We start from the raw sequence: 22,699 nt of genomic DNA on the forward strand, positions 1-22,699 counted from the left end.
TTCAAAATCGTGCATTGTCCATCACAGCAGAATTGTCTCTATCAAACAATTAAAGGAGAACTGAACTGGTAATAAAACAATGCATCAGTAAATTGTAAATAAAACTGTTGATTTCAAACATCCAAAAAATGATTCCACAAAAACTAAAAAGGAGATGTGCAAAATCTGTTTATTTTTGCTGCCATCTTTCAACAAACGGTATCAGATCTGATTCATGAGCTTTGCAAATATACACAAAATCAAATGCACTATGATTTAATGGTGACATTGGTAAAACAAATACATGTGTTGTAGAAAAAAATCTTATAAAAATCATCTTCAAAAGCAATGTCAAACAGAAATGTGAAAAAGAAAATAACTCCAATTTGTAACACAGATCCAAAATACTGAAATGGCATTGGCATTCATGAGCAAAAAAAGCTGTAGTCTGAAACCTACTGCACTTAAAACAAGATACTCTCAGATTTCAAACATTCTTGAAGTCCAAACAAAGCAAACAAAACAAAATATGACTTCATTCTTTCCAGGCCGTTACTCTTTCACTTGCTCCACTCAGTCTTGAAACTATCACCTCTTCATATAGTAAAGTGACCTTCAGTCAGTAAACTTGCATCTTATCCAACTCAGCTACTTCAGCATACCTATCTTTGGTGAGAGTATTGATGTATGTGATTACACAGTTCAGTCCAATCTATACTATATGTTAATACACAGACAGCTGGGTGGGTGCAGGTAAGGCTGCCACAGTTGGACTGTTTGCTAACGTGGGAAGGAGAAGGCCTCAGTGTGAGCTGCAGCAGTGGCACAATGCCAAGTCAAGTGACGACATCATCACTGGTACGCCACGACGACATCAGCAAGCAGGATTATTCAGCTTCATCCTTCAGAGTGAACCTGGAATAAACAGAGGGGTGAAAATTCAATGTGACTTGAATCATCAGCAATTAATTAATGGTGATCTTTAAACAATGAAAAAGTGACGCTCCACTCAAAAAGTCACAGGCTTATCAAACTACGTCAGCTTCTCTGCTGTCCATACATGCTGTATATTCAATTACTGTGGCTTCAGCCTCATCAGTGCTCCACTGGAAGCAGTGTGCTGAGCTACATTTTGGTGAAACACTGTTTGAACTGAGCATATAGATGGATAGCAGCCAAGGAGTTGATGCTTTTATGTATAGTTTCATGTTTTAAAACATCATTAATCCCAGCTGACCGCAGCCTCTGTTCTCTGTCAGCGAGGAAACGATTAACTTTCTGCAGCAACTTTTTCATCTAATAATCTACGTAGAGTATCACTTTAACTTAAATGCAGTGTGGAGAAGGATCAATCTGCTCTGCTCACCATTCTGTGACACCAGACATCAGGTCAAGATCAGCCAACTCGATCTGCACCTAAAGAACAGGAAGGACACGTTAGCACGTGTATGAGCAGTATTTGTGCGCTCATTCAGTGCACTTCAGAGTGAAAGAACCTGAAAGCGAGGGACACACTTCAAAACAGTCATTCAATGAATTTAAGTTAGCAGCTAGGCTAGCACTGCACAGCCTGGTCACTAGTACAAGTGTTCATTCACCCAAGGTGACTTAATGTGAGCTGGTTGTGAAGTGGTCACATGTGGAATTGTTTGGATACACTGATGGTAACTTGTTAGCCTTTGGCTGCTGTATACATACAGAACATTTTAAGCCACATCAGAGTTGCAGGTGGAGATGGAAGTACAGTGTCAGACTGACCTGTCCAATGACGTCGGGGCTCCTGAACGAAGCCGAGTTATTCTTCACTGATACACTGAGGCGTCTGAATCTCACATCATCCTCAGAAAGAGCATATTCAAACCTTAAAGACAAAAGACAAAAGATGATAAGATGTGAACACGAATTAAGACATGGAACACGGAAAATTAAGACAAAACAGTTAGCCGGTTAATTACCTCTCACTGTATTCTGGGTTGAGGTCTCGTTTCTTCACTGCTGTCTTTCTCTTGGTGGCCTTGCTTTTGTCTGGCAGCAGCATGAGGGACACATAGCTGTCTACAGCGTCCTTACTTTGAGGCGACAGCCCTCTGTGCACAGAAAAAAAAGCATATCTTCAATAATAACTAAATAATATAGTGGAATGTGCAAAGTGTGCATAGGTTTTTAAAGCAGACCTTTTTCCAGCGTTACTATAAACACACGAGTCTCTGTATTTTACAAATAAGAGTCAGAAACTATTTCAAGCAGGTGACTTTTTCAGCAGTAGGAAGATATGGTGAGCAAAGTCGATAAAATCTGATCTTTCAGTATATTGACATGTCAGACGATACTGTGAGCATTCAGCTCCTGCAAATGAGACATAAGGTTTATAAGGTATATAACTCCCCCACTGAACTGTGCGCAAGCCAAGCTAAGTACTTCGGCAAAGCTGATGTTGAGGATGTGCTGTGATATCGACTGATAACCAGAGATAAAGTCTGAATTGGAAAAACCACAATTATACCAACAGCACATCGTGAGTGAGAGCGCAGTCTGACTGAGTTCTGGCACACGATTTGAGGAAGCACACCTGCAGGCATGGACGATGATGATGAGCTGTCTCGAGGCGTATGAAAGAGACAGCTTCACCTGCCCATTTCCAGAGCCGGAGGCAGCACAGGGCAGAGTGCCAGCACTGATCATTTCCACCATTTTGGAATCTAAAATCTGTTGAAAACAAATTCAGAACAGGAACAAATGTCAGTATTGATTAGTTGTTGTTTAATACTCAGCATGTGTGGTGTGTGTGTGAGTGTGTGCGCGTGTGTGTGCGCGTGTGGGCAGGTGTGTTTGTGTTCACACCTTGAGTTCTGCCCTCAGCAGGATCTGACTCTCAGGCGAGGCTCCATCCAGATGGAACCACTTGTCCAGGACCAGCTGTGGCTCTGCAAGCAGCTCCTTGATGGTTACCACCAGAGATCCCATTGGCTGGTCCCAACCACTGGACAGCTGCGATGTAACAGAGAGAGAATGAAATATTCACTCCACTATTGCTGCTGTTAAATATGAGATGCAGATTCTTCAAACACATGAAAGTAAATAAATGTCTTGCCTTTATTACAAGCATCTGATGTTTAGGGTCATGGACCAGAAAGTAGAATGACTCATTCCACTGAGGGTTGGTAGTGCGGTCACACAGCTGCAGGGAAAAGATTTGAGAGTTATTACAATAATAATTCATCTAATGACTGACTACACGGGCCTGTGCATCAAGAGTCTCACTTTGGTTTTGTAAGTTGTTTCACCAAGAACAAGCTCAGCTCCTGCTTTGGGTTCCTTTCCACTCTTCTTCAACTATCGAGGAAGAGAGAGGTGTTCACATTTTATTATACGAGGAATCATTTTTGTCAACTGCTGCACAACATGTGAATAAACTGCAGCTGACTCACAGGTAGTGAATGTGCCCTCTCCATATGGACAAAGAGCAGAGCAGCGGCGGGGACAGCTTTGTTCTGATAAGCCTGGAGGGACTGAAGCTGCAGCACCTGCGACATGGAGCACAGCCAGTTAGGCCTGATTATTATGATGCAATGTGAACAATGTGTGTTGGAATAGCATTCAACAGCATTATCTATGAGCCTGCAGACACTTCAATAGTCCTTCAAAGAAAGCTTGAGTAAACTGAGTGAGGCTAAAGATAGTGGGCCATAGAGCTGTAAACCTGGTCGAGCGTGGCTGAATGCGACACTGTGGGAACCCATTCCAGTATCAAATGAACCCGGCCGGACTTCACATCATTCAGAGTGTACCACTGCAACAGAGACAAAGTTTATTAGAGAAGTTGGGCGACACCCTTTATACAAGGAAATGGCACAGAGCAGATTAGAAATCGCGCGGCGTGACTTCAGATCATGAACTGTCGACTGACCTGATCTGTGTACTGGGATCTGATGACCTCATTAAGCTTAACACTGAATCTGTGAACATGAAAACAAGATTTTCATTTCAATGTCTTACTTCCACAAACAAAGACTTTGTATGTTCAAATTTTTAAGAGTCATTCTGTTAGAATTTTCACCGTGCAGATCAGTGTGCACAGGAATCATCGAGCACTCATATAAATCAATAATTAAACCGTATTGACAAGCAAACATGGCACACACCTGCCGAGGAAGTCATCAGAGTCTAAATCCTTATCATATGCTTCAAACTTGATCTCCTGGACGCTGTGGCCACTCAAAACCAGCTGTTCAAAGCAAACAAAAACCTGCATTTGTACAAAATACTGTCCATGCAGTGAAATCCAGATAATATGTGACACTTGAAGCGAGAAGACTTCCTACCTCATACATCTCATTCCACGTTGGGTTGAGATTCTCCTTGATAACGTGACTCTTGAATGCAACTCCCCCGATGTTGATCTTGACATAGGGGTCACTCTTGCCCTTGACCATGCCCCCCATCAGGTTGTCCTTGGCCACCAGATTCTGAGCCTCCAGCAGGTGAATCCGCAGCAGCCCCTGCAGGATGAAAACTGGAAGTGTACAGTGTACTGGAAGGACATGCAGTGTCTCCTGTCTTATTAAGTTCATTCAAACCAATTCATCAGCCCTGCATACTGTAAATGGTACTTTGAACACACACATATTAGTGCTACTAAAATCTGTCTAATTATAATCCCGTTAATGAGAACTTGCTTTTCTTGTTTCTTCATTAGTTAAAAAAAAAAAAAAACCCTCCTTCAAACCAGACCTCTGTACATTGCATAAATGCGACAATTGCCGGCACATTATATTTTGAGCCTCCTGTCTGGAAAATCCTCTTTTTGATTCTAGCTGGCATGACACAGATACCCATGCAGATGAAGATGCACCAGATGCACCAAAACCAGTGGAGGAAGCTGAAATCTCCCCAGCAGAATTTAACACGATAGAGGAAGTGGCACATTCACAGTGTGTGGAAAAGCAGCCTCAGCCTATCATGTGGGGTTACTCAGAAAATACCCACATGACCCTGCAGCATCAACTCACCATCTAATAACTGACGCAATGAATGACTCACATGATAATATTGTCACTATGATCAATTATCAGATCATTATCTCCACAACAATGAGGACAACCATGATGCCATATATGTATTCACTGTTGTTTCAAATAATGCAAATATACAAAAAGTCAAAAAGGGACAGTGGTGAACAAACACCACTGTACAGGAGGAGGAAGCTAATTGTTCAACTTCCACTTAGCTAATATGCTCAACCCACCTCTTTACCAAAGTCCTGGCTGGGGGTGCTGTGTGGTGGAAGGGTGTCAGTAGGAAGACCAGTCAGTGTGGCATGAGCAAGGTTGCCTAAACCAGTACTACAGACAGACACACACACAGACACAGACACACACAAACAATGCAGAAATTTAAACATGTGTCTTCTCAGGTGTCTTTGCATTCGTTCAATGTATGGATCTATGAAACAAACGAAAGGGGAGGTCAGGAGTGTATGGTGTGATATGGAGCTCACCCCTCAGAGTCTCCTTTAACGGCTGTGTCTGACTGTGTTTGCTGCTCTTCTGGATCTGTTGGTTCTTCCACCGGCTGAGCAAAATCACACAAAGGTTATGAAGGGCAAAAAAAAGGCAGATTAAACATACCAACTGACTACAATCTGCTATGACTCACCGCAGCAGCAGGGAATGTATCACGTGCAGTGTGAATGTCAGCCGGTGGAGCGGGAGTGGCATCGTCTGTGGAGGCTGCAGCGTCTGCTTCTGCTGCTTCAGAGTGTTTCAGCTGGTTGGATACTGCAACAAATCTGGAGATACACACTGCTGTTTCAAAACACCTCCACTGACACCAATAAAGGGGAATATTAGCTTTTATCAGCTCTGACAAATAATGTTTATTAGTGCCTGTTCCTGTTTCAAATGTCTATTATTCTTTGCTTACTTTTCTTTATATCTAAATCACACTACATACTATGGTTCTGGTGTTTTTTGAATAAGACTGATGTACAGTCAACAGAGTTTTGATGTGTGTATTATCAAATCAGGCACACAACACTCACTCATCTGTTGGCAGCTCTGAGCGTTTTTCATCCTCACTGGCTGCTCTGAACGTCTGTTCAGAGGGAATGACCGTCTCTTCTTTCTTTGAAGGCTGTGGAGCTTCTGTCATCCTTGAGCTCAGGATCTGTCAGCGATACGTTTCCAGCTGGTTATTCTGTGTATCAATCACAGCAGTACTAAGCCTGTGTGTGTGTGTGTGTGTGTGTGTGTGTGTGTGTGTGTATTCTCTTACCTTAAGTTCCGCCCTCAGTAGGATCTCACTTTCAGGTAAGGCTCCATCCAGAGGCATCCACTGGTCCAGGACCAGCTGTGGTTCAGGGAGTAGCTCCCTGACAGGGATTACAAGGGATCCCATTGGTTGGTCCCATGCACTGGATAACTACAGAGATAAGGACACAATTACAATGTCAGTCAGAGGTGGAGATGTTCCTGACCCTTGCAGCAGGCTTCAGGTGCTCTTTATGAGTGCTGTGAAACACACAGTCCACTCACCTTCAGTATGAGCATCTCCTCTCTGGGGTTGCGAACCAAGTAGTGGAATGCTTCATTCCACTGAGGTGATCTGGAGCGATCACACACCTTCAGATAGAAAACGAGGAGGCGTAAGTCTGGTTTATGGTCAAGATGTTCCTGCTTGATAAAGACTCAGCTGGTACTTTGAAAAAAATGCAGGCATGAGCATGAACTTCTGTCAAGAATGGTGTCTTTTTCAATACCACCAGTGGGGGGCGCCGGTGTTTAACTTTTTCCAATTCTTAACAGCAGATTTTAGTTTTATATCCCACAAAATTCTCAACCATTTCCCAGCATGCTGGTTTACTTTCTGGGACGCTGTGATGGTGGCTTTATCATGACATGTTGTTGACTAAATGGTTTACTGATTAATCAAAGAATAGTAAATTAAACATTATGAAATGATGAATACATCCATTATTTGCAGCCATAGCTGGCATTGTCACGGGTGTGAGTGAGTGTGTGTGTGTGTGTGTGTGTGTGTGTGTGTGTTGGTTTAATGTGTTTATAATGAGACTCATACCTTGGTTTTGTAGGTTGTATTGCCTAAAACAAGCTCAGCCCCAGCTTTGGGCTCTTTTCCACTTTTCTTAAACTGGATGCAGAAAAACAAATAACACATAAGGTTATGTGAATAGTTTGTATTCACGGTCTGTAATTAAGGCAAAAATGGCTCAGAACTCCAACTCCAACTTCTATGTCTTTTAGAGAAAAAGAAAACATTTCTGACTCACTGCATCACACAATCCACCAACAGTGACTGCTTTGCTTGGAAAACAGCTATTTCTTAAAATCATTATTTCAATCCAGAACAAAAACAATATCTCACAAAATATGCCAGCAGAGCATCGGTTTATCTGCATGTGCTCTGCGATCTGTGGTCTAGAGACAGCCCACTTATTGAAGTACTGTTCAGTGGACTAAATTATAGGGGACTCACAGGCAATGAGTGTGCTCTGTCCACATAAACAAAGAGCAGGGCTGCAGAGGGAACTGCCTTGTTGTGGTAAGACTGGAGAGACTGCACCTGCATGACCTGCAGCAGAGAATCCGATTAAAAATACATTACAATGACTCAGCACTGATATATATGCACAGTGAACCAAGCAGGAGATCATATCTGGAATAGCGCATTACAACAACACGCATAAATAAATGATACAAATTGCACTAACTTGGTCCAGGGTGGCATTATGGGATACGGCTGGTACCCACTCCAGTATCAGGCGAACGCGTCCAGACTTCACGTCGTTCAGGGTGTACCACTGAAACAGGGAGGGGCACTGACTGAATTAAAGCCTACAATTACACCACAGTCATAATTAAGTTACAGGCGCATCATACTGACCTGGTCTGTGTACTGGGAACGGATGATGTCCGCCACACTGACTTTGAATCTGCGCACAATCAAAACATTTTTACACATTTTACACAAATTGAATACATGATTTGTGAAAGTGAAGCCCGACCCTGAAATTCTCTAAAACATTCATGGTAGCAACATCAGTAAAAAACTGAGCTGAGAAACACTAAATGCTGATTTTACCATAAATCACGCTCTACGAATATACACCCTGTGATTTGTCTTTATGATTATGTTGAGGCAATAATGACTCCCAGTCATACTTGAACAACTACAAACCTCCATATGACCCTCTTACCTGCCCAGGAAGTCATCTTTGTCCATGTCTTTGTCATACAGCTCTACTTGCACCTCCTGTCCTGACTGAGGCCTCAGCACCACCTGAGGGACCACAGAACAGTTACATGCGGTGATTAACACAAATTATTGTCATTGTCATCTACATTTGAACTCATGCTCGGAGCAAATCAACGTGTACAGTCCTTCATACACACCTCATACATCTCATTCCAGACTGGGTTGAGATTCTCCTTGATCACATTACTCTTAAATGCAAAGTCTCCGACATTGATCTTGGCGTAGGGGTCACTCTTTCCCTTCACCATACCGCCCATCATATTATCTTTGGCAACCAGATTCTGGGCCTCCAACAGGATGATTCTCAGCAGCCCCTGCGGGAAGGGATCATTTAACTTCATGCTGACAGCTTTTTCTTTATTTCATCACATCGTGTCACGCCCTGTTGCATATATCTGCTACTATCATTTTTGTGATGTTACCTCGCTGGCAAAACTGACGTCTGGGGAAGTATGGGGAGGTTGTGCTGCAGCAGGGCTGGGTGATTCTTCCACTTTCTCCTCAATCACATCAGCTGCTGTTTCCTTTACCCCAACATTTTCAGGTAAGGTCACTGAAGAGGCAATCGTCTCGACGGGAGGAGTGTCCACTGAACTTGACCTAAAAACACAAAGAGCAGCAATAAAAAACATGTAACAGACAACAGAAAAATGGAAAATAAGGACAGACTTTGTGAATTACCCATCTTACCTCACCACTGTGTCTGTCTCCTGTTTTTGCCGAGCAGGGGAAGAATCTGACGCTGATGTGACCTTAACCTTATCAGTGGCACCCGGACATTTACTAGGAATCAGCATCTGCAATTGAGCAGAAGTTATCTTCTTTTCACTTTGGAAGCAGCTTTGTTATAGTCCTGATTGTACATATCAGTATCAAAACAAGTATAAAATGAAAGAACTGCCTCAAATGCTTCACAATTAAATAAAAGGAAAGACAAGGTGCAAACTGAGTGCAAGATACAGAGACACAGAGATTAGAAAGAAACAGAGAGGCAGAGAAACACAGAATAAAAGAAATACAGACACAAAGATAGAGATCCAATGACACATTACAGTTACACATAATTAGAGACAGAGAAAGGAACGTAGAGTGAAAGTGATGAAGGAATAGAGAAAAAAAGGACACATACTAAATATATGGATGAAGATAAAGAGAGAAAATAACAAGAGAAGCAGAGAGTTCTCCTACCTTCAGTTCAGCCCTCAGAAGAACCTGACTCTCAGGTGAGGCTCCATCCAGATGGAACCACTGGTCCAGGACCAGCTCTGGTTCAGAGAGCAGCTCTCTGATAGGAACCACCAGAGAACCAATGGGCAAGGTCCAGGTGTGGGAGAGCTGTGGAAACATGATGCTCAGTATAAACAAAGGAGCAGTTATATATCGGAGATCACACCGTTTGCATCTGCATGACTGACCTCGGTTACAAAAATTATGCACTGAAACCAGCGTACCTTCATGACAAGAATATCTTCTCTCGGGTCTCGAACAGGGAAGCAGAATGCCTCATTCCACTGAGGTGATGTAGTCCGATCACACACCTTCAGAGATGCAAGAGTTAGTCAGTATCTGTAACTGATACCATGTGAGTCTTAGAATGGAGCTATCACGTCTAAACTGAATGAGGTTTGAGGCCTTACTGTAGTTTTGTGGGACATTTCTCCAAGAGTAATCTCTGTTCCCACTTTTGGCTCCTTGCCACTCTTCTTGAGCTGCAGAGAGACAAAAGGGCAACAATAATAAGGGCATATGTATTATGAGTAACAACTGCTTCTCCTGACATCATCCTGCACAGCAGTAATAACAGACTCACTGGTAAGCCATCTGCTTGCTCGATAAAGACAAACAGCAGTCCTGCTGAGGGAATCGCCTTGTTTTGATACGACTGCCGCGAGTAGAACTGAAGAACCTGAAGACACAGGAAAGAACCTGTGAGAACGGATAAAGTTTATGAGCAACGGCCCTTTAATCCGTGACTTAACGTGGGAATGCCGACCTGGTCCAATCTGTCTGCCTCGGAGGCTGTTGGAACCCATTCCAGCACCAGGTGAACTCGACCAGACTTGACATCACTGAGAGTGTACCACTGAGGACAGAAATGGAGTGGTTTGAACAGAGGAGCTACTGGTGCGGTCAGAACATGGAAAATACTAACATGAAGCTACACATGCAGCAGTGTGTTTGGCATGGACCATCCCACCTGATCGGTGTACTGAGAATCGATGATGTCCTTCAGACTGATCTTCAGCCTGCATGTCGGGACATGTGAGATTAGAATGTGCCTTCAGTGAATCCATTCATCTCATTGGATAACTGAATTGATTGTACCTGCCCATGAAGTCGTCCTTCATGTCCATGTCTTTGTCTAACACTTCAACATGCAGCTCCTGGCCAGGCAGCTGGGTAAGGATCACCTGAAGGGGAGCAATGTTGCAAACGTCAAAGGATTCTCTCAAACTAATTATAAATCAGACATTTATAAACACGTGCAAACTGCAGCCATTTTTATTAATCCCACAACAATCCCTGAAACATTTACTACATAACCTTATGTTACTTACCTCATACATCTCATTCCACGTGGGGTTAAGATTACTCTTGATAACCTGACTTGTGAATGTTTCTCCTCCTATGTTAATCTTGACATAGGGGTCACTCTTGCCTTTTACCATGCCCCCCATCAGGTTATCTTTCGGAACAAGATTCTGCCCGGCCAATAAGTGAATTCTAAGCAATCCCTGTAAACGATTACAGAGAGATTAGAACAGGTATGTGCAGTTTGCTTTTAAAAAGAAAACATGGTCCTAAGTCAAAGTCATAATTGCGCTGTCCTTCATTACCTCTGTGGCAAAGCTAGGATGAGGGGAGGTCTGCTGGGGCAGCTGTTTGGACAGTCCAGCCTCCAGTTTAGATGACACATCAGATGAAATATGCTCCTCATCTAACCACAGGACCTATGAGAAGAGACATAAAGAAGCAAAACCTAAAATCCAAGTTGTGCTTCTTTCAGTGTTTATCTGTCATTAATTGGTCTTGTGCAGTGCAGGATTAGTGAATGGGTCTTGCTGCTATTCACCCTGAGAACTGTGTTGATATAGATGCGACTGGCAGATCCAGAGTTGTCCAACTGGAACCACTGGTCCAGGGAAAGATTGGAATTGGACAGCAGGCGGGACAAAGGGATGGTGAGACTGCCCAACGTCTGCACACGGTCAGCGTCCTTCACCTGGTTGTTTCGACACGAAGGAAAACCAAAGTAAGACCACAACAACAAGCTTGGTTTTCAGAATACCAATCACAAAATTTAGTGCAGAGTCTCTGATCGTATGAGCTGTTACCTGAATGTCTATGTCCTGCTTGCGAGGATCCTGGATGAAGAAGGTGAAAGCTTCTTCCCACTCTGGATTAACGGTCGTGTAACAAGTCTAAAGGCAAGAATGAACAGGTTGCATATAAAATAGAAGGAAATTAAACAAAATCTTGCAGTAACAGTATTATAATGGACCTTCCAAATAGATGTACCTTGCTCTCTCTAGTGATGTCCTGCACAGACAATTGCACCATGGGATTGGGCTCCTTATTTCCCTTCTTCATCTAAAAGATACACATTACAGACAAATGTGAGAACCCAGTAAGGCATGTGAACCATGACATTTTGTAACAGAGCAGAGCCATAAATAGGCTTATCCACCACTGTGACAACACATGGTGGGTGTGAATAATAGTGTGTATAAGGGTACCATAGCAACAGCACAAATAACTGACAGGAAGCACCATACCACACGGCATAATCAGGAAGCATAAATCTGCATTGTAAAAAACCACAAAGACCAAGTTTCATTCCAAAGAGTCTGTCACTGCTGTTGCCTTTTGTGTATGACAATGACAGCAGAAATAAGAACAGTAGGAAATGTGTGCTGAACAGTCTGCGATAAAGTTAGCCACACTCATCCACAGTGTGTGGAGTGCACAGGGTTAGAGGCCAAGGCAACAACTTTGAGGAATGTCAGACAGATGGCAGTTACAGCTCTGCCTCAGCTTAACCACATGCACAGGAAGCAGCTCTGAGCTGAGCACGAACATGGGCACAGAGGGTAGAGATATTTGACTCACAGGAAGTGCCTCAGCCTTGTCCAGATATACAACCAAGATGGCTGAAGAAGGTGGATCGCCAGCCTTACTAGTGAGGCTTTCATTCCTCTTCAGGATCTGGGGGAGAATTACAAACAAGATTTTTTGTTTGTTTGTTTTTTTATCTAAATGTCCGACACAAAGATAGTGTGAGAGTGTGCTGGATGGCACAAACAAATCCATTATACTCTAGTCACCTGGGAGTTATGCATCAGTGGAAATGAGTGACTCAAACCTGCTCTAGTCGATCAGTGCTGGGTAGCAAGGACAACCACTCCAGTCTGAAATGAACGCGTCCTGATGGAGTGTCTTTCAAGGTGAACCACTGGGGAGACAGCCACAGACATACATTGACAGTCCAAAGATCGAAACATTGCTTAAACAAACTGTGACTGAGATGATAACAGCTTTTTACTTACATCATCGACAGCTATGGATTTCTTCACAATACCCAAGTCCAATTTGGTCCTTTATGGAGGAGGAGTAAAAGACAGAATTAAGTAAAGAGATGAAAGAACAGATGTACTGATGGAAACAAAAGGATCATGGCATAGAAAGCAGAGGCTGTAACTTTAAGAGAACAATTATATGCTCAAAAAAGGTAGCATACTTTTTCCAACGGGCCATGAAACGTGACAGATGAAAGGTGGCAATGCAAGATTCAACATAGACACACCAGAGACATGAACTACGCATATGTACCTGCCCAGGAAATCATCCTGGTCTGGGTCTTTGTCATATACCTCCACCTCCAACTCTTGACCAGGCACTTCATGGACTATGACCTGATGTACCGGACACACACAAGGACATGAAGACTGACAGAGGGATTTGTATGGAAGCTGGCTGTGGCCTCATGTGACCATGAATGAAAATGAACAGTCCCCATCACTGTAACAGTCTACTCCCTCAGACACAGAACAAAGTGAAATGATACATGACTGAGTCTTCCAACACCTGAACCACCTGCACCAGAACACTCATCTTCGTACCTCATACATCTCTTCCCACTTGGGAGAGGCTGTGTTGTCAATGTGTTGGGAGGTGAAGGTCTGAGGGCCAACCCTCAATATGGCGTAGGGGTCAGACAAGCCAGCCATAACCCCTTTCACATAGTTGTCCTTGGCTGCTAGATTTTGTGCCTCCAGCAAGTGGATGCGGACCACTCCCTAAGAAAGAAAAAGAGGGACAAAGGTGTAACATGCTGGTGATTACCATAGACTATAATAAATAGTGGACGAGTTTGTCATTATGGCCGTCACCATCTTGCGTTTTTTGGAGCCACGAAAATGTTTACTGAGTTAATAAATCTAGTGAGAAGTAGGCTCATTTTCTCATAAATTACATACAAGTGGACTTCTTTTTGCAATCAGTGGAGTTGCCCCCTGCTGGCCATTACAACGCATGCAATTTTGAGGTACTTATTCCGCATTGGTTTCATTTTTCAAACCGGGAAGCTCTGTCCACTTATCATACTGTTTATGGTTGACTGACATGTGAAATCACAAAATAGTTTTGGACTTCTATCTGTAGGTGCATTCTGAGGCTTTACCCTGGGCAGCGGAGAGCGCAGCTGGGCCACATGCAGGCCCTGAACCAGGGGGACAACCAGGCGGTTGGGCAGCACCAAGAAGGAGGCAATGGCATCCATAATCATGCTGTCAGACATGACACTGAGACAAAGGGGAAACAGCATTTCAATGGAAATGTACTGCTGTATTATCTTCATCATTTCCTGTTCACTGTATAATAACGTCTAAAATACTGTGAGTTTATGCGTATTATAAGTCTGTGGCTATTACTAATGTGCAAATTGGTGAAAGGTTATTTCATCATGACTCACTTCAGTCCAGGGATGTCCAACAAATTAGTCAGTCCAGTCCAATTGATGTCTAGTTTCTGGGAAGAGATAAAACAGAGGAATGTGCTGTGAGTAGCAAATCAATCAGGACTGACGAGAAATCAATAACAGGAAAAGCACACGAGAATATACTGAGATACACGATAGACAGAGGAATGGGGGCCGAGGGGACAAATAGAGGTGAGTGGAGATGGACATACAGGTCGCTGGATGAAAAACATGGTGACCGCACCCACTATGGGTACATCTCCGATCAGAGGCTCCAGAATCACTCGCATCATCCCGTGCAGCTAAAGACAGGGAAGCAAAAAGGATGTTGTGAAAACCATGGACACACGCTTACAGCAGAATGTCTGTATCTTCCTGTCACCTCTTTAGATAGGCATCATCTTTGTTTTTATGACATGCGATTCAGTCAGACTTTGAAGCTCGAAAAGAAGACAGACCTGTATTCCTTTGACTCCAGCTTTGCAGAAGTACCTCTTCACCTCAACGTTGATCTCGACATTGCCAACATAGCTGAGGATACAAGAGCAAAAATGTCACCTACAATAATGCCTTTTAAAAGCTGCAGTACAGATGTGACGATGACCCACAAAGAGCAATGGATAAACAGTCACCTGATGTACAGATCGAGCAGGACTTGTCCTTTGTCATTCTCTGTGTGTGCCTTGATCCCTACAACCTTCATGGCCTGCAGCAAACAGAAAGCACATTTGTCTGCACAATGTAGACGACATGAATCACTTGTGTGAATCTTTACAGTGGTGTCATATTGTAGTTAAGCTACCAATGGCCTCACCTTGTCTCCCATGTCCACTTTTGTGAAGCTGAGGGTCTGGAGGTGGGTGCTTGAGGCTCGGATAGATGGAGCGATGGTTTCCACAAGCAGCTTCTCAAGGTATTGGCCGACAAAGGGCCACACCTGCTGCAGCACCTAGGCAGACCAGCAACGACACTGGTGTAAGCTGCTTTTATGAGTAAGACACTTAATTATTGCCATACAATGTATATCCCTGCAACCAGAGAACGCTTCTGCATGCAAATGTTGTCATTTTAGCCACATAGCGACAAAACTGTCTGTCAAATGCCTTGGCTTCCACAGGCAATAACTGGAGAATGACAGACACAGCTGCGGCCTGCTGAATCTCTGCAGCTGTTAGTGATCTACTTGGGGTCTTTACTTTTACCACACTGAATCGTGTGCTCTACACGTGCTCACTTTCTAACTAAATGTTAATGTTGCTTAAGATCTGAAGTCTCTATTCCTGCAGGGAAAGAATCAAAAGCAGAGGCAATGTTTGCTTGTGTGCTTGTGAAAAAACCCCCAGAGTTGGTTTACAGTCTGGCATAAGTGGAGAGTGAGTCATCAGCCAACTGCCCCTGTGAAGGATGAAGCCTGAACAACAAGGGAATCTGCTGACCGCCCCCTCCAGTACCCAGTCTCAAACCTCTGCTTTGTCTGGCTCTCTGGCACTCAGATCTCGTGGTCTTGTTAGCGTGCATACTTTTATTTCTGCATGTCTGTATTAATGGCTCTAGTTTCTACGGGGTAGAAGAGCCAAGGGGGTGGGGGGTGACAATGGCTGCAGTTTTATTTAGTTTGGGGGGCTGGGCAGCTCCTCCTCCTTCCTCAGAGCTAGCCTGTAATGAAATGGAAATGTTGAGCGGGTTGCCTGGCGCTGGGCCTGTTCTCTGCAGTACAGACGAACTGGCTACACTAACGGGGGTGTGGCCTTTACCGGAACATGGCAGCAACAGCAGCAGCGCTACCATCTATCAGCTAGCACCAGCTACTAAGGTAGCCCACTCTATGAGTATCAATCAGCACAACAGCTGGCCGACTGAGCAGGCAGACGTGTGTTTGCTGTGGGTTTAATACAAAAGAAAAACCTTGGTTTAAAGTCATATGATGGAAAGGTGAAACAGAATAGGAAACCACTTATATTTTACCTTATTCAGCCACTCAACCTTCTCAACATCTGGAAAGTTGACCTGAAGGACAGACAAACAATGATTGTACATACTTTTGTTGTGCATAAAGCCTGGTAAACACACAACAGGATAAGGAAATGATTCAGCCACAGCTGATGCAGGTCTGGAAATGTCATTAATAGCACTGTGGATATCATCCCGGCGCTTCTTGCACCAGATTTTGGACTGAGCAAATATTTCCAAAAGAAAAAAGGGAAGCAGATAAAAGCAGCATGTGTCAAGTCAAAGATCACTTTGAATGATTAAGCTAATCCATGCTTATCTTTGCATACTTTTACAAAATAAATGCTTGAAGCGTCCGTTTGATTTACATTTCTTGTGATGAACTCTTACAGGAAATTCTAGCGTGTCATTTGATATGCACACTGGAGAGCAGTAATGCCTCTTTCTGAACACTTTTATGTGCTGTATGCATGCTGTGTGGTTATGCAAGCAGTCACTGCAATCACTCACTGAAAAAAAGTATCCACAGGAACAGGGTGTGGCTAGATGTTCTAAGTCAAAACAGCCCCATGTGGGTTTCAGAGCTTCTGTTTGGTCTACCTATACTCTCAAGATGTATGGCGTGCAAATCAAGACCTTTATACTTATTGCATACTTTGCAGCCAACTTTAGATAAAACTGCAACAGGATTACAGGGTTTAAGTGTTGTTATAGTTGTTGCAGTGCACTAAAAATTTCCCCATTACGCTTTCAACAAGTTTAGGCTTGAAATACAAACACACACACAAATTTGGCAACTGCCTTAGCAGAAGTTATGAGGGACTAAACTGAATGCAGCAGAAAGGACGTCTGCACACCTGGTTCCATGCATGCTGCAGTACAGATCTGTATAACATGAAGAAATGCAGTTTTTTAAAAAAAGAAGATAACTTTATAAGCAGTGGCTGCTTCCTATTGCGTATGAGGAAGTGAATTATGGGAAAAATTTCCCTGCAGCCTTTATGATAAAGACCTAACATTTCACCATCCTATAGACTTTTCCACTCGTTCAAAAGAAGAGGGCTACAAAATCAAAAGGTGTGATGCCATATCAGCCAAAAATGAGCTATCACTGGGCTGGTTTACTGCAAACAAACTCTTCATCACCTCTATGCTAGCGATATTATGGTTTTATACGTTGTGATATAAGGGGGGCTCACTGCGAGCTTCTGCCTTTCCACACACAACGTGGGGTTACTCTAGGTCAATGTGGGTTCAGGAAAGACAGAAGAGAGCTGGAGTTTGAGGCTTTCTGATGATACAGGACACACGCTGACGGCTGTAGGGTCATTCCTCACCCAGGCAGGAAGCTCTCGCTTGATTTTGGACACTTTCCTGGACGTGTACTCCTCCTCGTTGTTGAAAAACTGAATGGCTGACTTCAGGCGTGCCTCCTTGGCTTCTCGGGCATGTTTCCATCCTGTGTAGACCATCATGCCGAACACCAAGAGGCTGGTGCTGACCCGGTAGTAACCGGCCAGGTAGACGGGCAGCAAGGCTCCCAGACATTTCCCGAACGTCCAGAGCACCGCGACGGCGCTTATCCCCTTCGGTTTGGGAGCTTCTGACTCCGCCGCACTCAGCAGTTTCTTCTCGGCGTCGCCTGAGCTCGGACACTCGGCGCCCTGGGACTCACTCGGCTCGGATTTGTCGCTTTGCATGGTGGTATATTTTGAAGCCAAGAGATACTCACTTATATGTTACCGTTGGATAAAAAAATACTCCCTTTATACTCAGTGTGCTCGCAGTGTCTTACTCTAACGTCTCATTCCTGCCGTCAGCTAGCTAAAGCTGGAACAAACGCTACCGCCGCTCGTCGTTAGTTCAGCGGTGCTCCGTGTCGCATCTTCTTCTTTTCAGGTATTAACGCGTTTTTGTTGCCGTTAAAGTGGAGCAGATTCACGGGTCTAGAAGAAGTGGTCGTCAATAAGTTCTGCTCCTTGCAGAGTCCCGTTATCTGGATGAAAACACGCCCACTGACTGATGCAGAAAATGCGTGTTTGACTCTTTCGCTGCTGCGGCAATACAGTCATCAAATTTGTGGTAATCACCGTTATTACTGCAGCATCACGTTGTCGCGATTTTCCACGATATTACGGTATTATTCCAATACAACCTCAGTTATGTCTTAAAACACAAACGAGCCTCTCTGATGAAGTGTTTTACAGCTGGGAAGAGGAGAAAATACTGTGATACAGCCATATGTGCTGAAATGTTAACCCATCAGGACTCGCTGCTCCAGCTTGTTTTAAAACAGCAGACTGGGCTTTCTCCTCAATCCCTACATCCGCTGTGAGGCCGGGCCAGGCCTCCCAGTGCTGCTGGCACACAAGCACCACATACTCCTCTTGTTTTCGCAGCCACACGGATGTGAGGCTACTGAGGAAGCAGAGGGTTTTATTTTCAACTTTACACAATATGACTCCACCCAAACAAGAAGCAATGAGTGTCAACATTCAACAGCATTAGCCACAACAAACTGTCTCTCTGTGGATAACACCTTTTTTCATCTTGCCTGTGATCTTCGCATGTAAAAGAAATAATGAACAGAAGGCAAAGTGACGCATAACACAAGATTCATTGTTGAACGTATTAGTTTTTTTTTTTTTTTAATGTGCAAAGTACCAAAGTGAATTTACACCAGAGCAATCCACAAAAATATAAACACATACTACTTCCAAAGTCTTCATGTCCCCACAAGGACGGCACAGCAGTCTTGCAGAAATGGTTCAAACGCTGGGGATGACCTCACTTATTTGCAGTTTGTTGCCATTTTTGGTACCTACGTTTGAAAAGATCCCTTTGGTACACAGGCTGTTCTCAGGTCAGTCGGGAAAAATGAATTAGTGACGTTCCCACAGAACACGGAGAGGGAGGCTGAACAGGGAAGTCTCCACCCTGCCCTCTGGTGGAGAAGCTCAGCGTTACAGTGACACCTCACTGCTGGAGGCACAGACAGTCGCTGATCTGACATCAGCTGAGTCTCACATAACATAACATAAAAGAAGACCATCTATGTTAAAAACCCATGTTAGAGATGCTACAGTCTGACTTGTGGGTACTACAGTCCTGCACTTTATCAGTTAGTGAGGCAGAGTGGTGATCCTCATGCTTTGACTTGCAATGGGGTACGACACCATCGGGGTGGTGGCGTGACTCATGGTGATGCCAGGCAGTGGCTGCGTCATGGACACTGCCACCGGTGCCACAGATACAGCCACCGGCGCCATAGACACAGGTGGTGCCATCCCCTGAGCGATGGTCTGTGCAAGGGCGGCTGAGAGGGGGGTGATCTCCGGGTTGAGGTGGGGTGGTGGAGCTGTGGGTGGGGCGGCATTAGTTGGGGGTGCCGCAGGGGCGCCAGTAGGAGCTACCAAGTCTTGCTGGGTGACAGGCCGAGGCTGTAGTCCAGCGCTGCTCAGGGTGGTGTGAGTCTGGGCGATGCCATGATTGTAGGAACTTACTGCACCCACAGGGGGCGCCAGACTCTGCTCAGTGGGCGCAGGGGTGGAGGACAGCGTCATCACTTTGGCCTGGCTTCGGAACTGGGCGTTCTGCTCCAGAAGAACCTCATTCGTGGCAATGAGATTCGAAACCTGAAATACACACGAGACACAGATTAGAAAAAATGTGTGTGGACACGGTCACCAAAAAGGGCCAAAACCTCAGGATCAAAAACAAAGTTCCAGTAAAATGACTATTTTTGAAACCACATTGAATACATCACAGCCACTTAAAGTTAAAAAGAAAACTCTTAATTTCTTTACATTTAGTACGTCTGCCAACTACCTGAATCACAGCTTTTGCAGTTATTTATCCTACAAGTTTGTACAGAATGATCGAGCAAACTCGTCCCAGAGCGTGTCTGTGTCTTATGATGCTACAGAATGTTTTGTCCTTTTTTTAAATGTTCACTGGGGTTTCAGTCAGATGACATCCAAGTCAGCTGTTGCTTGGATTTAAAATAGGTCTGAGACATATCTGCTTGTTTGTGGTCAGTAGGATAACATGTCTATACAAAATAAAGTGATTTTTTCTGTGGTTAAAATGTAGTTGATCCTGTTCATGTCACAAACTCCATAGTGTGTTTATTACAGCATTGATCACACGTTGCTATCTCTTCGCTTTAAGTCTCCTACTATTACTACTTTAAACTTTGTTACATCTGCAACTTTCCTGTCTTGATAAAAACTGACAACAGACTGACTGACAAACTATTTCAGCTCTACTTCAAACTTCTGGTCCTGATAGCAAGTTGTTTGTTCAGTTGACTTTTCATTTTCATACGGATGTTTGCTTGGTATGCAGGCCTTCAGATGCTGTGGGATGAGAATAGTCTCGTGTTGGAGGAAAATGATTTTGCTTTTCCTCACATTGTATCTGGTACTGGTTTTTAAACCTGCAAAGTCAAATTTCAAAGTACATTGAAACATATGTTTAGATTCGACTGCCATGCTATTCACGTGGGAAAGGTTTACCACTCATGTATGATTTCATACAAGGATTTCTCAGACATCCAAATGTGTTGGTTTTTTTTCATCTCTCAGTCTAACCTGCTTCTTCAACTCTTCCACTCTCTTCCTCAGCAGGGAGTTTTCTTCCTCCAGGAACCTGTACTCCAGAGGACGTGGGGGCAATGTGGCTTGGACTCCCAGCTCATAGTGTCCACCTCCACTCCCATCTGTGAGGCGCAGCCCCTCCAACCGCCTCCTCTTCAGCTGCAGAGCAGTGTGGTCCATAGAGGCCTCCAGGGAGCCAGCATCAAACAGCCCACTTTCAAGCAGAGGGTCGTACACTGAGCATGAGCTCCTGTCGTAACGCCGTTGCCCTGCGGAACTTATGGGCAGACAACCGCTCATCCCACCTCCACCTAAACCCCCAACTCCTGAGATACCTGGATCCCTGCACCCACCCAGGCTGGGGCAACCCATGCCCATCATATTACTCCCACCTCCACCTCCCACAAGTCCTTGCATTCCTCCACAGGCACCTCCTCCTCCACCACCTATGCCTCCCCCAGCACTCACCATTCCACTGGCACCTGGCCCCACGACACCACCCACTCCGACCCTGGAAGGCTCATATTCGTAGTCTTTTTTGACATGGCGAAATTTACATTTATTGCCCCTCTGGCACTCTCCCTTTAGGAAGTCTCTGCAAATAGGGACTTCCCCACGGCTATGGGGAAGATCCATGGGGGACAGGCCCAGTCGTGCCGCAACTTTACCTCGCAGTCTGAGGGGTAGCTCTCCTGTTTTCTTATAGTAGTCCTCATCCTCCTTAGAGCCATGGACAAAGCGGCAGTTGGAGCGCATACACTCCTTATTCTGATGGTCATGACAGAAGATGAATTCGTTCTTTTGCACTCCCAAGTCTGGCACCTCATTGAAGTCTGGGTGTCTAAAGCGGCAGCGCTTGCCTCTCTTGCAGACATTGCGTATGAAGTCTCTGCAGACACCGTCCAGCGCCAGTCCTGCACCTTGACCCCCACCTCCACCGTTCCCACAACCGTTCCCATTTCCTAGAGCACCTCCTCCCCCCATGTTCCCAGAACCAGAGACGCTGCCTCCGACACTTCCACCTGAACCTCCTCTGCCCTCTCCTGATCCCCCTGCCAAACCAGACCCAGGTCCTCCTTCCTCACCCAGACTACCAGCACTCCCACCACCACCTGACAGGTAGGAACTGTCCCGGTCAGGCATGGCGCTCGGCCCAGCGCGAGGAGAAAACGGCACTCATGTGTATGAGGGGGGGCTGACGTGACCTGGCAAACATTCACATACACAAAGAAGTCATGAATAGTTTTTTCTTTGGAGTAGTGCAATCTTCTAAAGATCTGCAAGATAAAAACGTAAACCCAAGTTGAAACATTTGCTTTGAATGTAAAGGAGAATGCAGGTATGAAACATACGAGAGCTACAATATGAGCACGTGACTGCACCTGGTAAACATAAAGCAGCATTGATGCAGTTGTTGACACTGGATGGTGACCAGCAGCCAGCACTTCGGTAAAATAACACCAAATAACAATTGGTTCATACCGTATGGGGCTAAATTGAATGCACGAGTTAGCTGTCGGTAAATAAAGCACAGTATCGTAACATATACCTGAATAAGTAAGTCTAAAATGGTGCTACGAGCCCGCTGTGCTCGTGGCTGATATTTGCTAGCTAACGTTATCTGGCTAACTCGCTAAATGCTAATGTTGACTTACCAAATTGAAAATGTAAACAGGATCCAGAGAACATACGAGTAACTCCCACGCAGAAACGCCTCGCTCCGGTTCACCTTTATCTACACAGCTAGCTCGGCTAACACAACAGTTAGGCGTATGTTGTTTTTGGCAATTCCTCAAGGCCCCGGTGCTGTTTACCACATTTCTTGATGCATCTTTCATCCCCAACGAAGAAGACGGTCCTCTTCCTCTCAGTTTCCTCTCGGCGCTTCTCTGCCATCTAGTGGCGATTGTGGTGAACTGAA

The 22,699-nt window shown here is 44.5% G+C and overlaps 2 protein-coding genes across 3 annotated transcripts; both read right to left on the bottom strand.

The window, feature by feature from the left end:
* Window positions 1-150: 150 nt before the first annotated feature.
* Window positions 151-18,015, bottom strand: LOC143336510 (uncharacterized). Its single transcript, XM_076756732.1, has 52 exons — window positions 17,518-18,015; window positions 16,196-16,237; window positions 15,045-15,179; window positions 14,863-14,936; window positions 14,689-14,761; window positions 14,443-14,532; window positions 14,225-14,280; window positions 13,934-14,054; window positions 13,374-13,550; window positions 13,084-13,166; window positions 12,801-12,849; window positions 12,617-12,706; window positions 12,364-12,459; window positions 11,773-11,844; window positions 11,589-11,675; window positions 11,327-11,476; window positions 11,091-11,204; window positions 10,812-10,988; window positions 10,579-10,664; window positions 10,451-10,499; window positions 10,247-10,336; window positions 10,064-10,159; window positions 9,891-9,962; window positions 9,705-9,791; window positions 9,442-9,588; window positions 8,944-9,050; window positions 8,676-8,853; window positions 8,391-8,567; window positions 8,195-8,277; window positions 7,882-7,930; window positions 7,709-7,798; window positions 7,474-7,569; window positions 7,057-7,128; window positions 6,513-6,599; window positions 6,253-6,399; window positions 6,020-6,144; window positions 5,635-5,767; window positions 5,477-5,550; window positions 5,225-5,321; window positions 4,302-4,478; window positions 4,122-4,204; window positions 3,887-3,935; window positions 3,680-3,769; window positions 3,408-3,503; window positions 3,241-3,312; window positions 3,071-3,157; window positions 2,821-2,967; window positions 2,549-2,685; window positions 1,935-2,066; window positions 1,738-1,840; window positions 1,346-1,395; window positions 151-894 (listed from the first exon to the last, which is right to left on the bottom strand). The coding sequence occupies exons 1-52, from the start codon at window positions 17,878-17,880 to the stop codon at window positions 867-869; spliced, it is 5,442 nt and encodes a 1,813-aa protein (XP_076612847.1). The 5' UTR covers window positions 17,881-18,015; the 3' UTR covers window positions 151-866.
* A 764-nt stretch (window positions 18,016-18,779) lies between these two features.
* zc3h10 (zinc finger CCCH-type containing 10) lies at window positions 18,780-22,676 on the bottom strand. Of its 2 annotated transcripts, none has more exons than XM_076756762.1 (3): window positions 22,434-22,632; window positions 20,773-22,055; window positions 18,780-19,815 (listed from the first exon to the last, which is right to left on the bottom strand). In XM_076756762.1, the coding sequence occupies exons 2-3, from the start codon at window positions 21,919-21,921 to the stop codon at window positions 19,303-19,305; spliced, it is 1,662 nt and encodes a 553-aa protein (XP_076612877.1). In that variant the 5' UTR covers window positions 21,922-22,055; window positions 22,434-22,632; the 3' UTR covers window positions 18,780-19,302. The 2 variants fall into 2 exon arrangements, with proteins under 2 accessions (XP_076612877.1, XP_076612869.1); XM_076756754.1 differs by having other exon boundaries at window positions 18,798-19,815; window positions 20,773-21,983; window positions 22,434-22,676.
* Between the last annotated feature and the right edge of the window lie 23 nt (window positions 22,677-22,699).

The sequence above is a fragment of the Chaetodon auriga genome, chromosome 2 (assembly GCF_051107435.1).
Source record: "Chaetodon auriga isolate fChaAug3 chromosome 2, fChaAug3.hap1, whole genome shotgun sequence".
NCBI lineage: Eukaryota > Metazoa > Chordata > Actinopteri > Chaetodontiformes > Chaetodontidae > Chaetodon > Chaetodon auriga.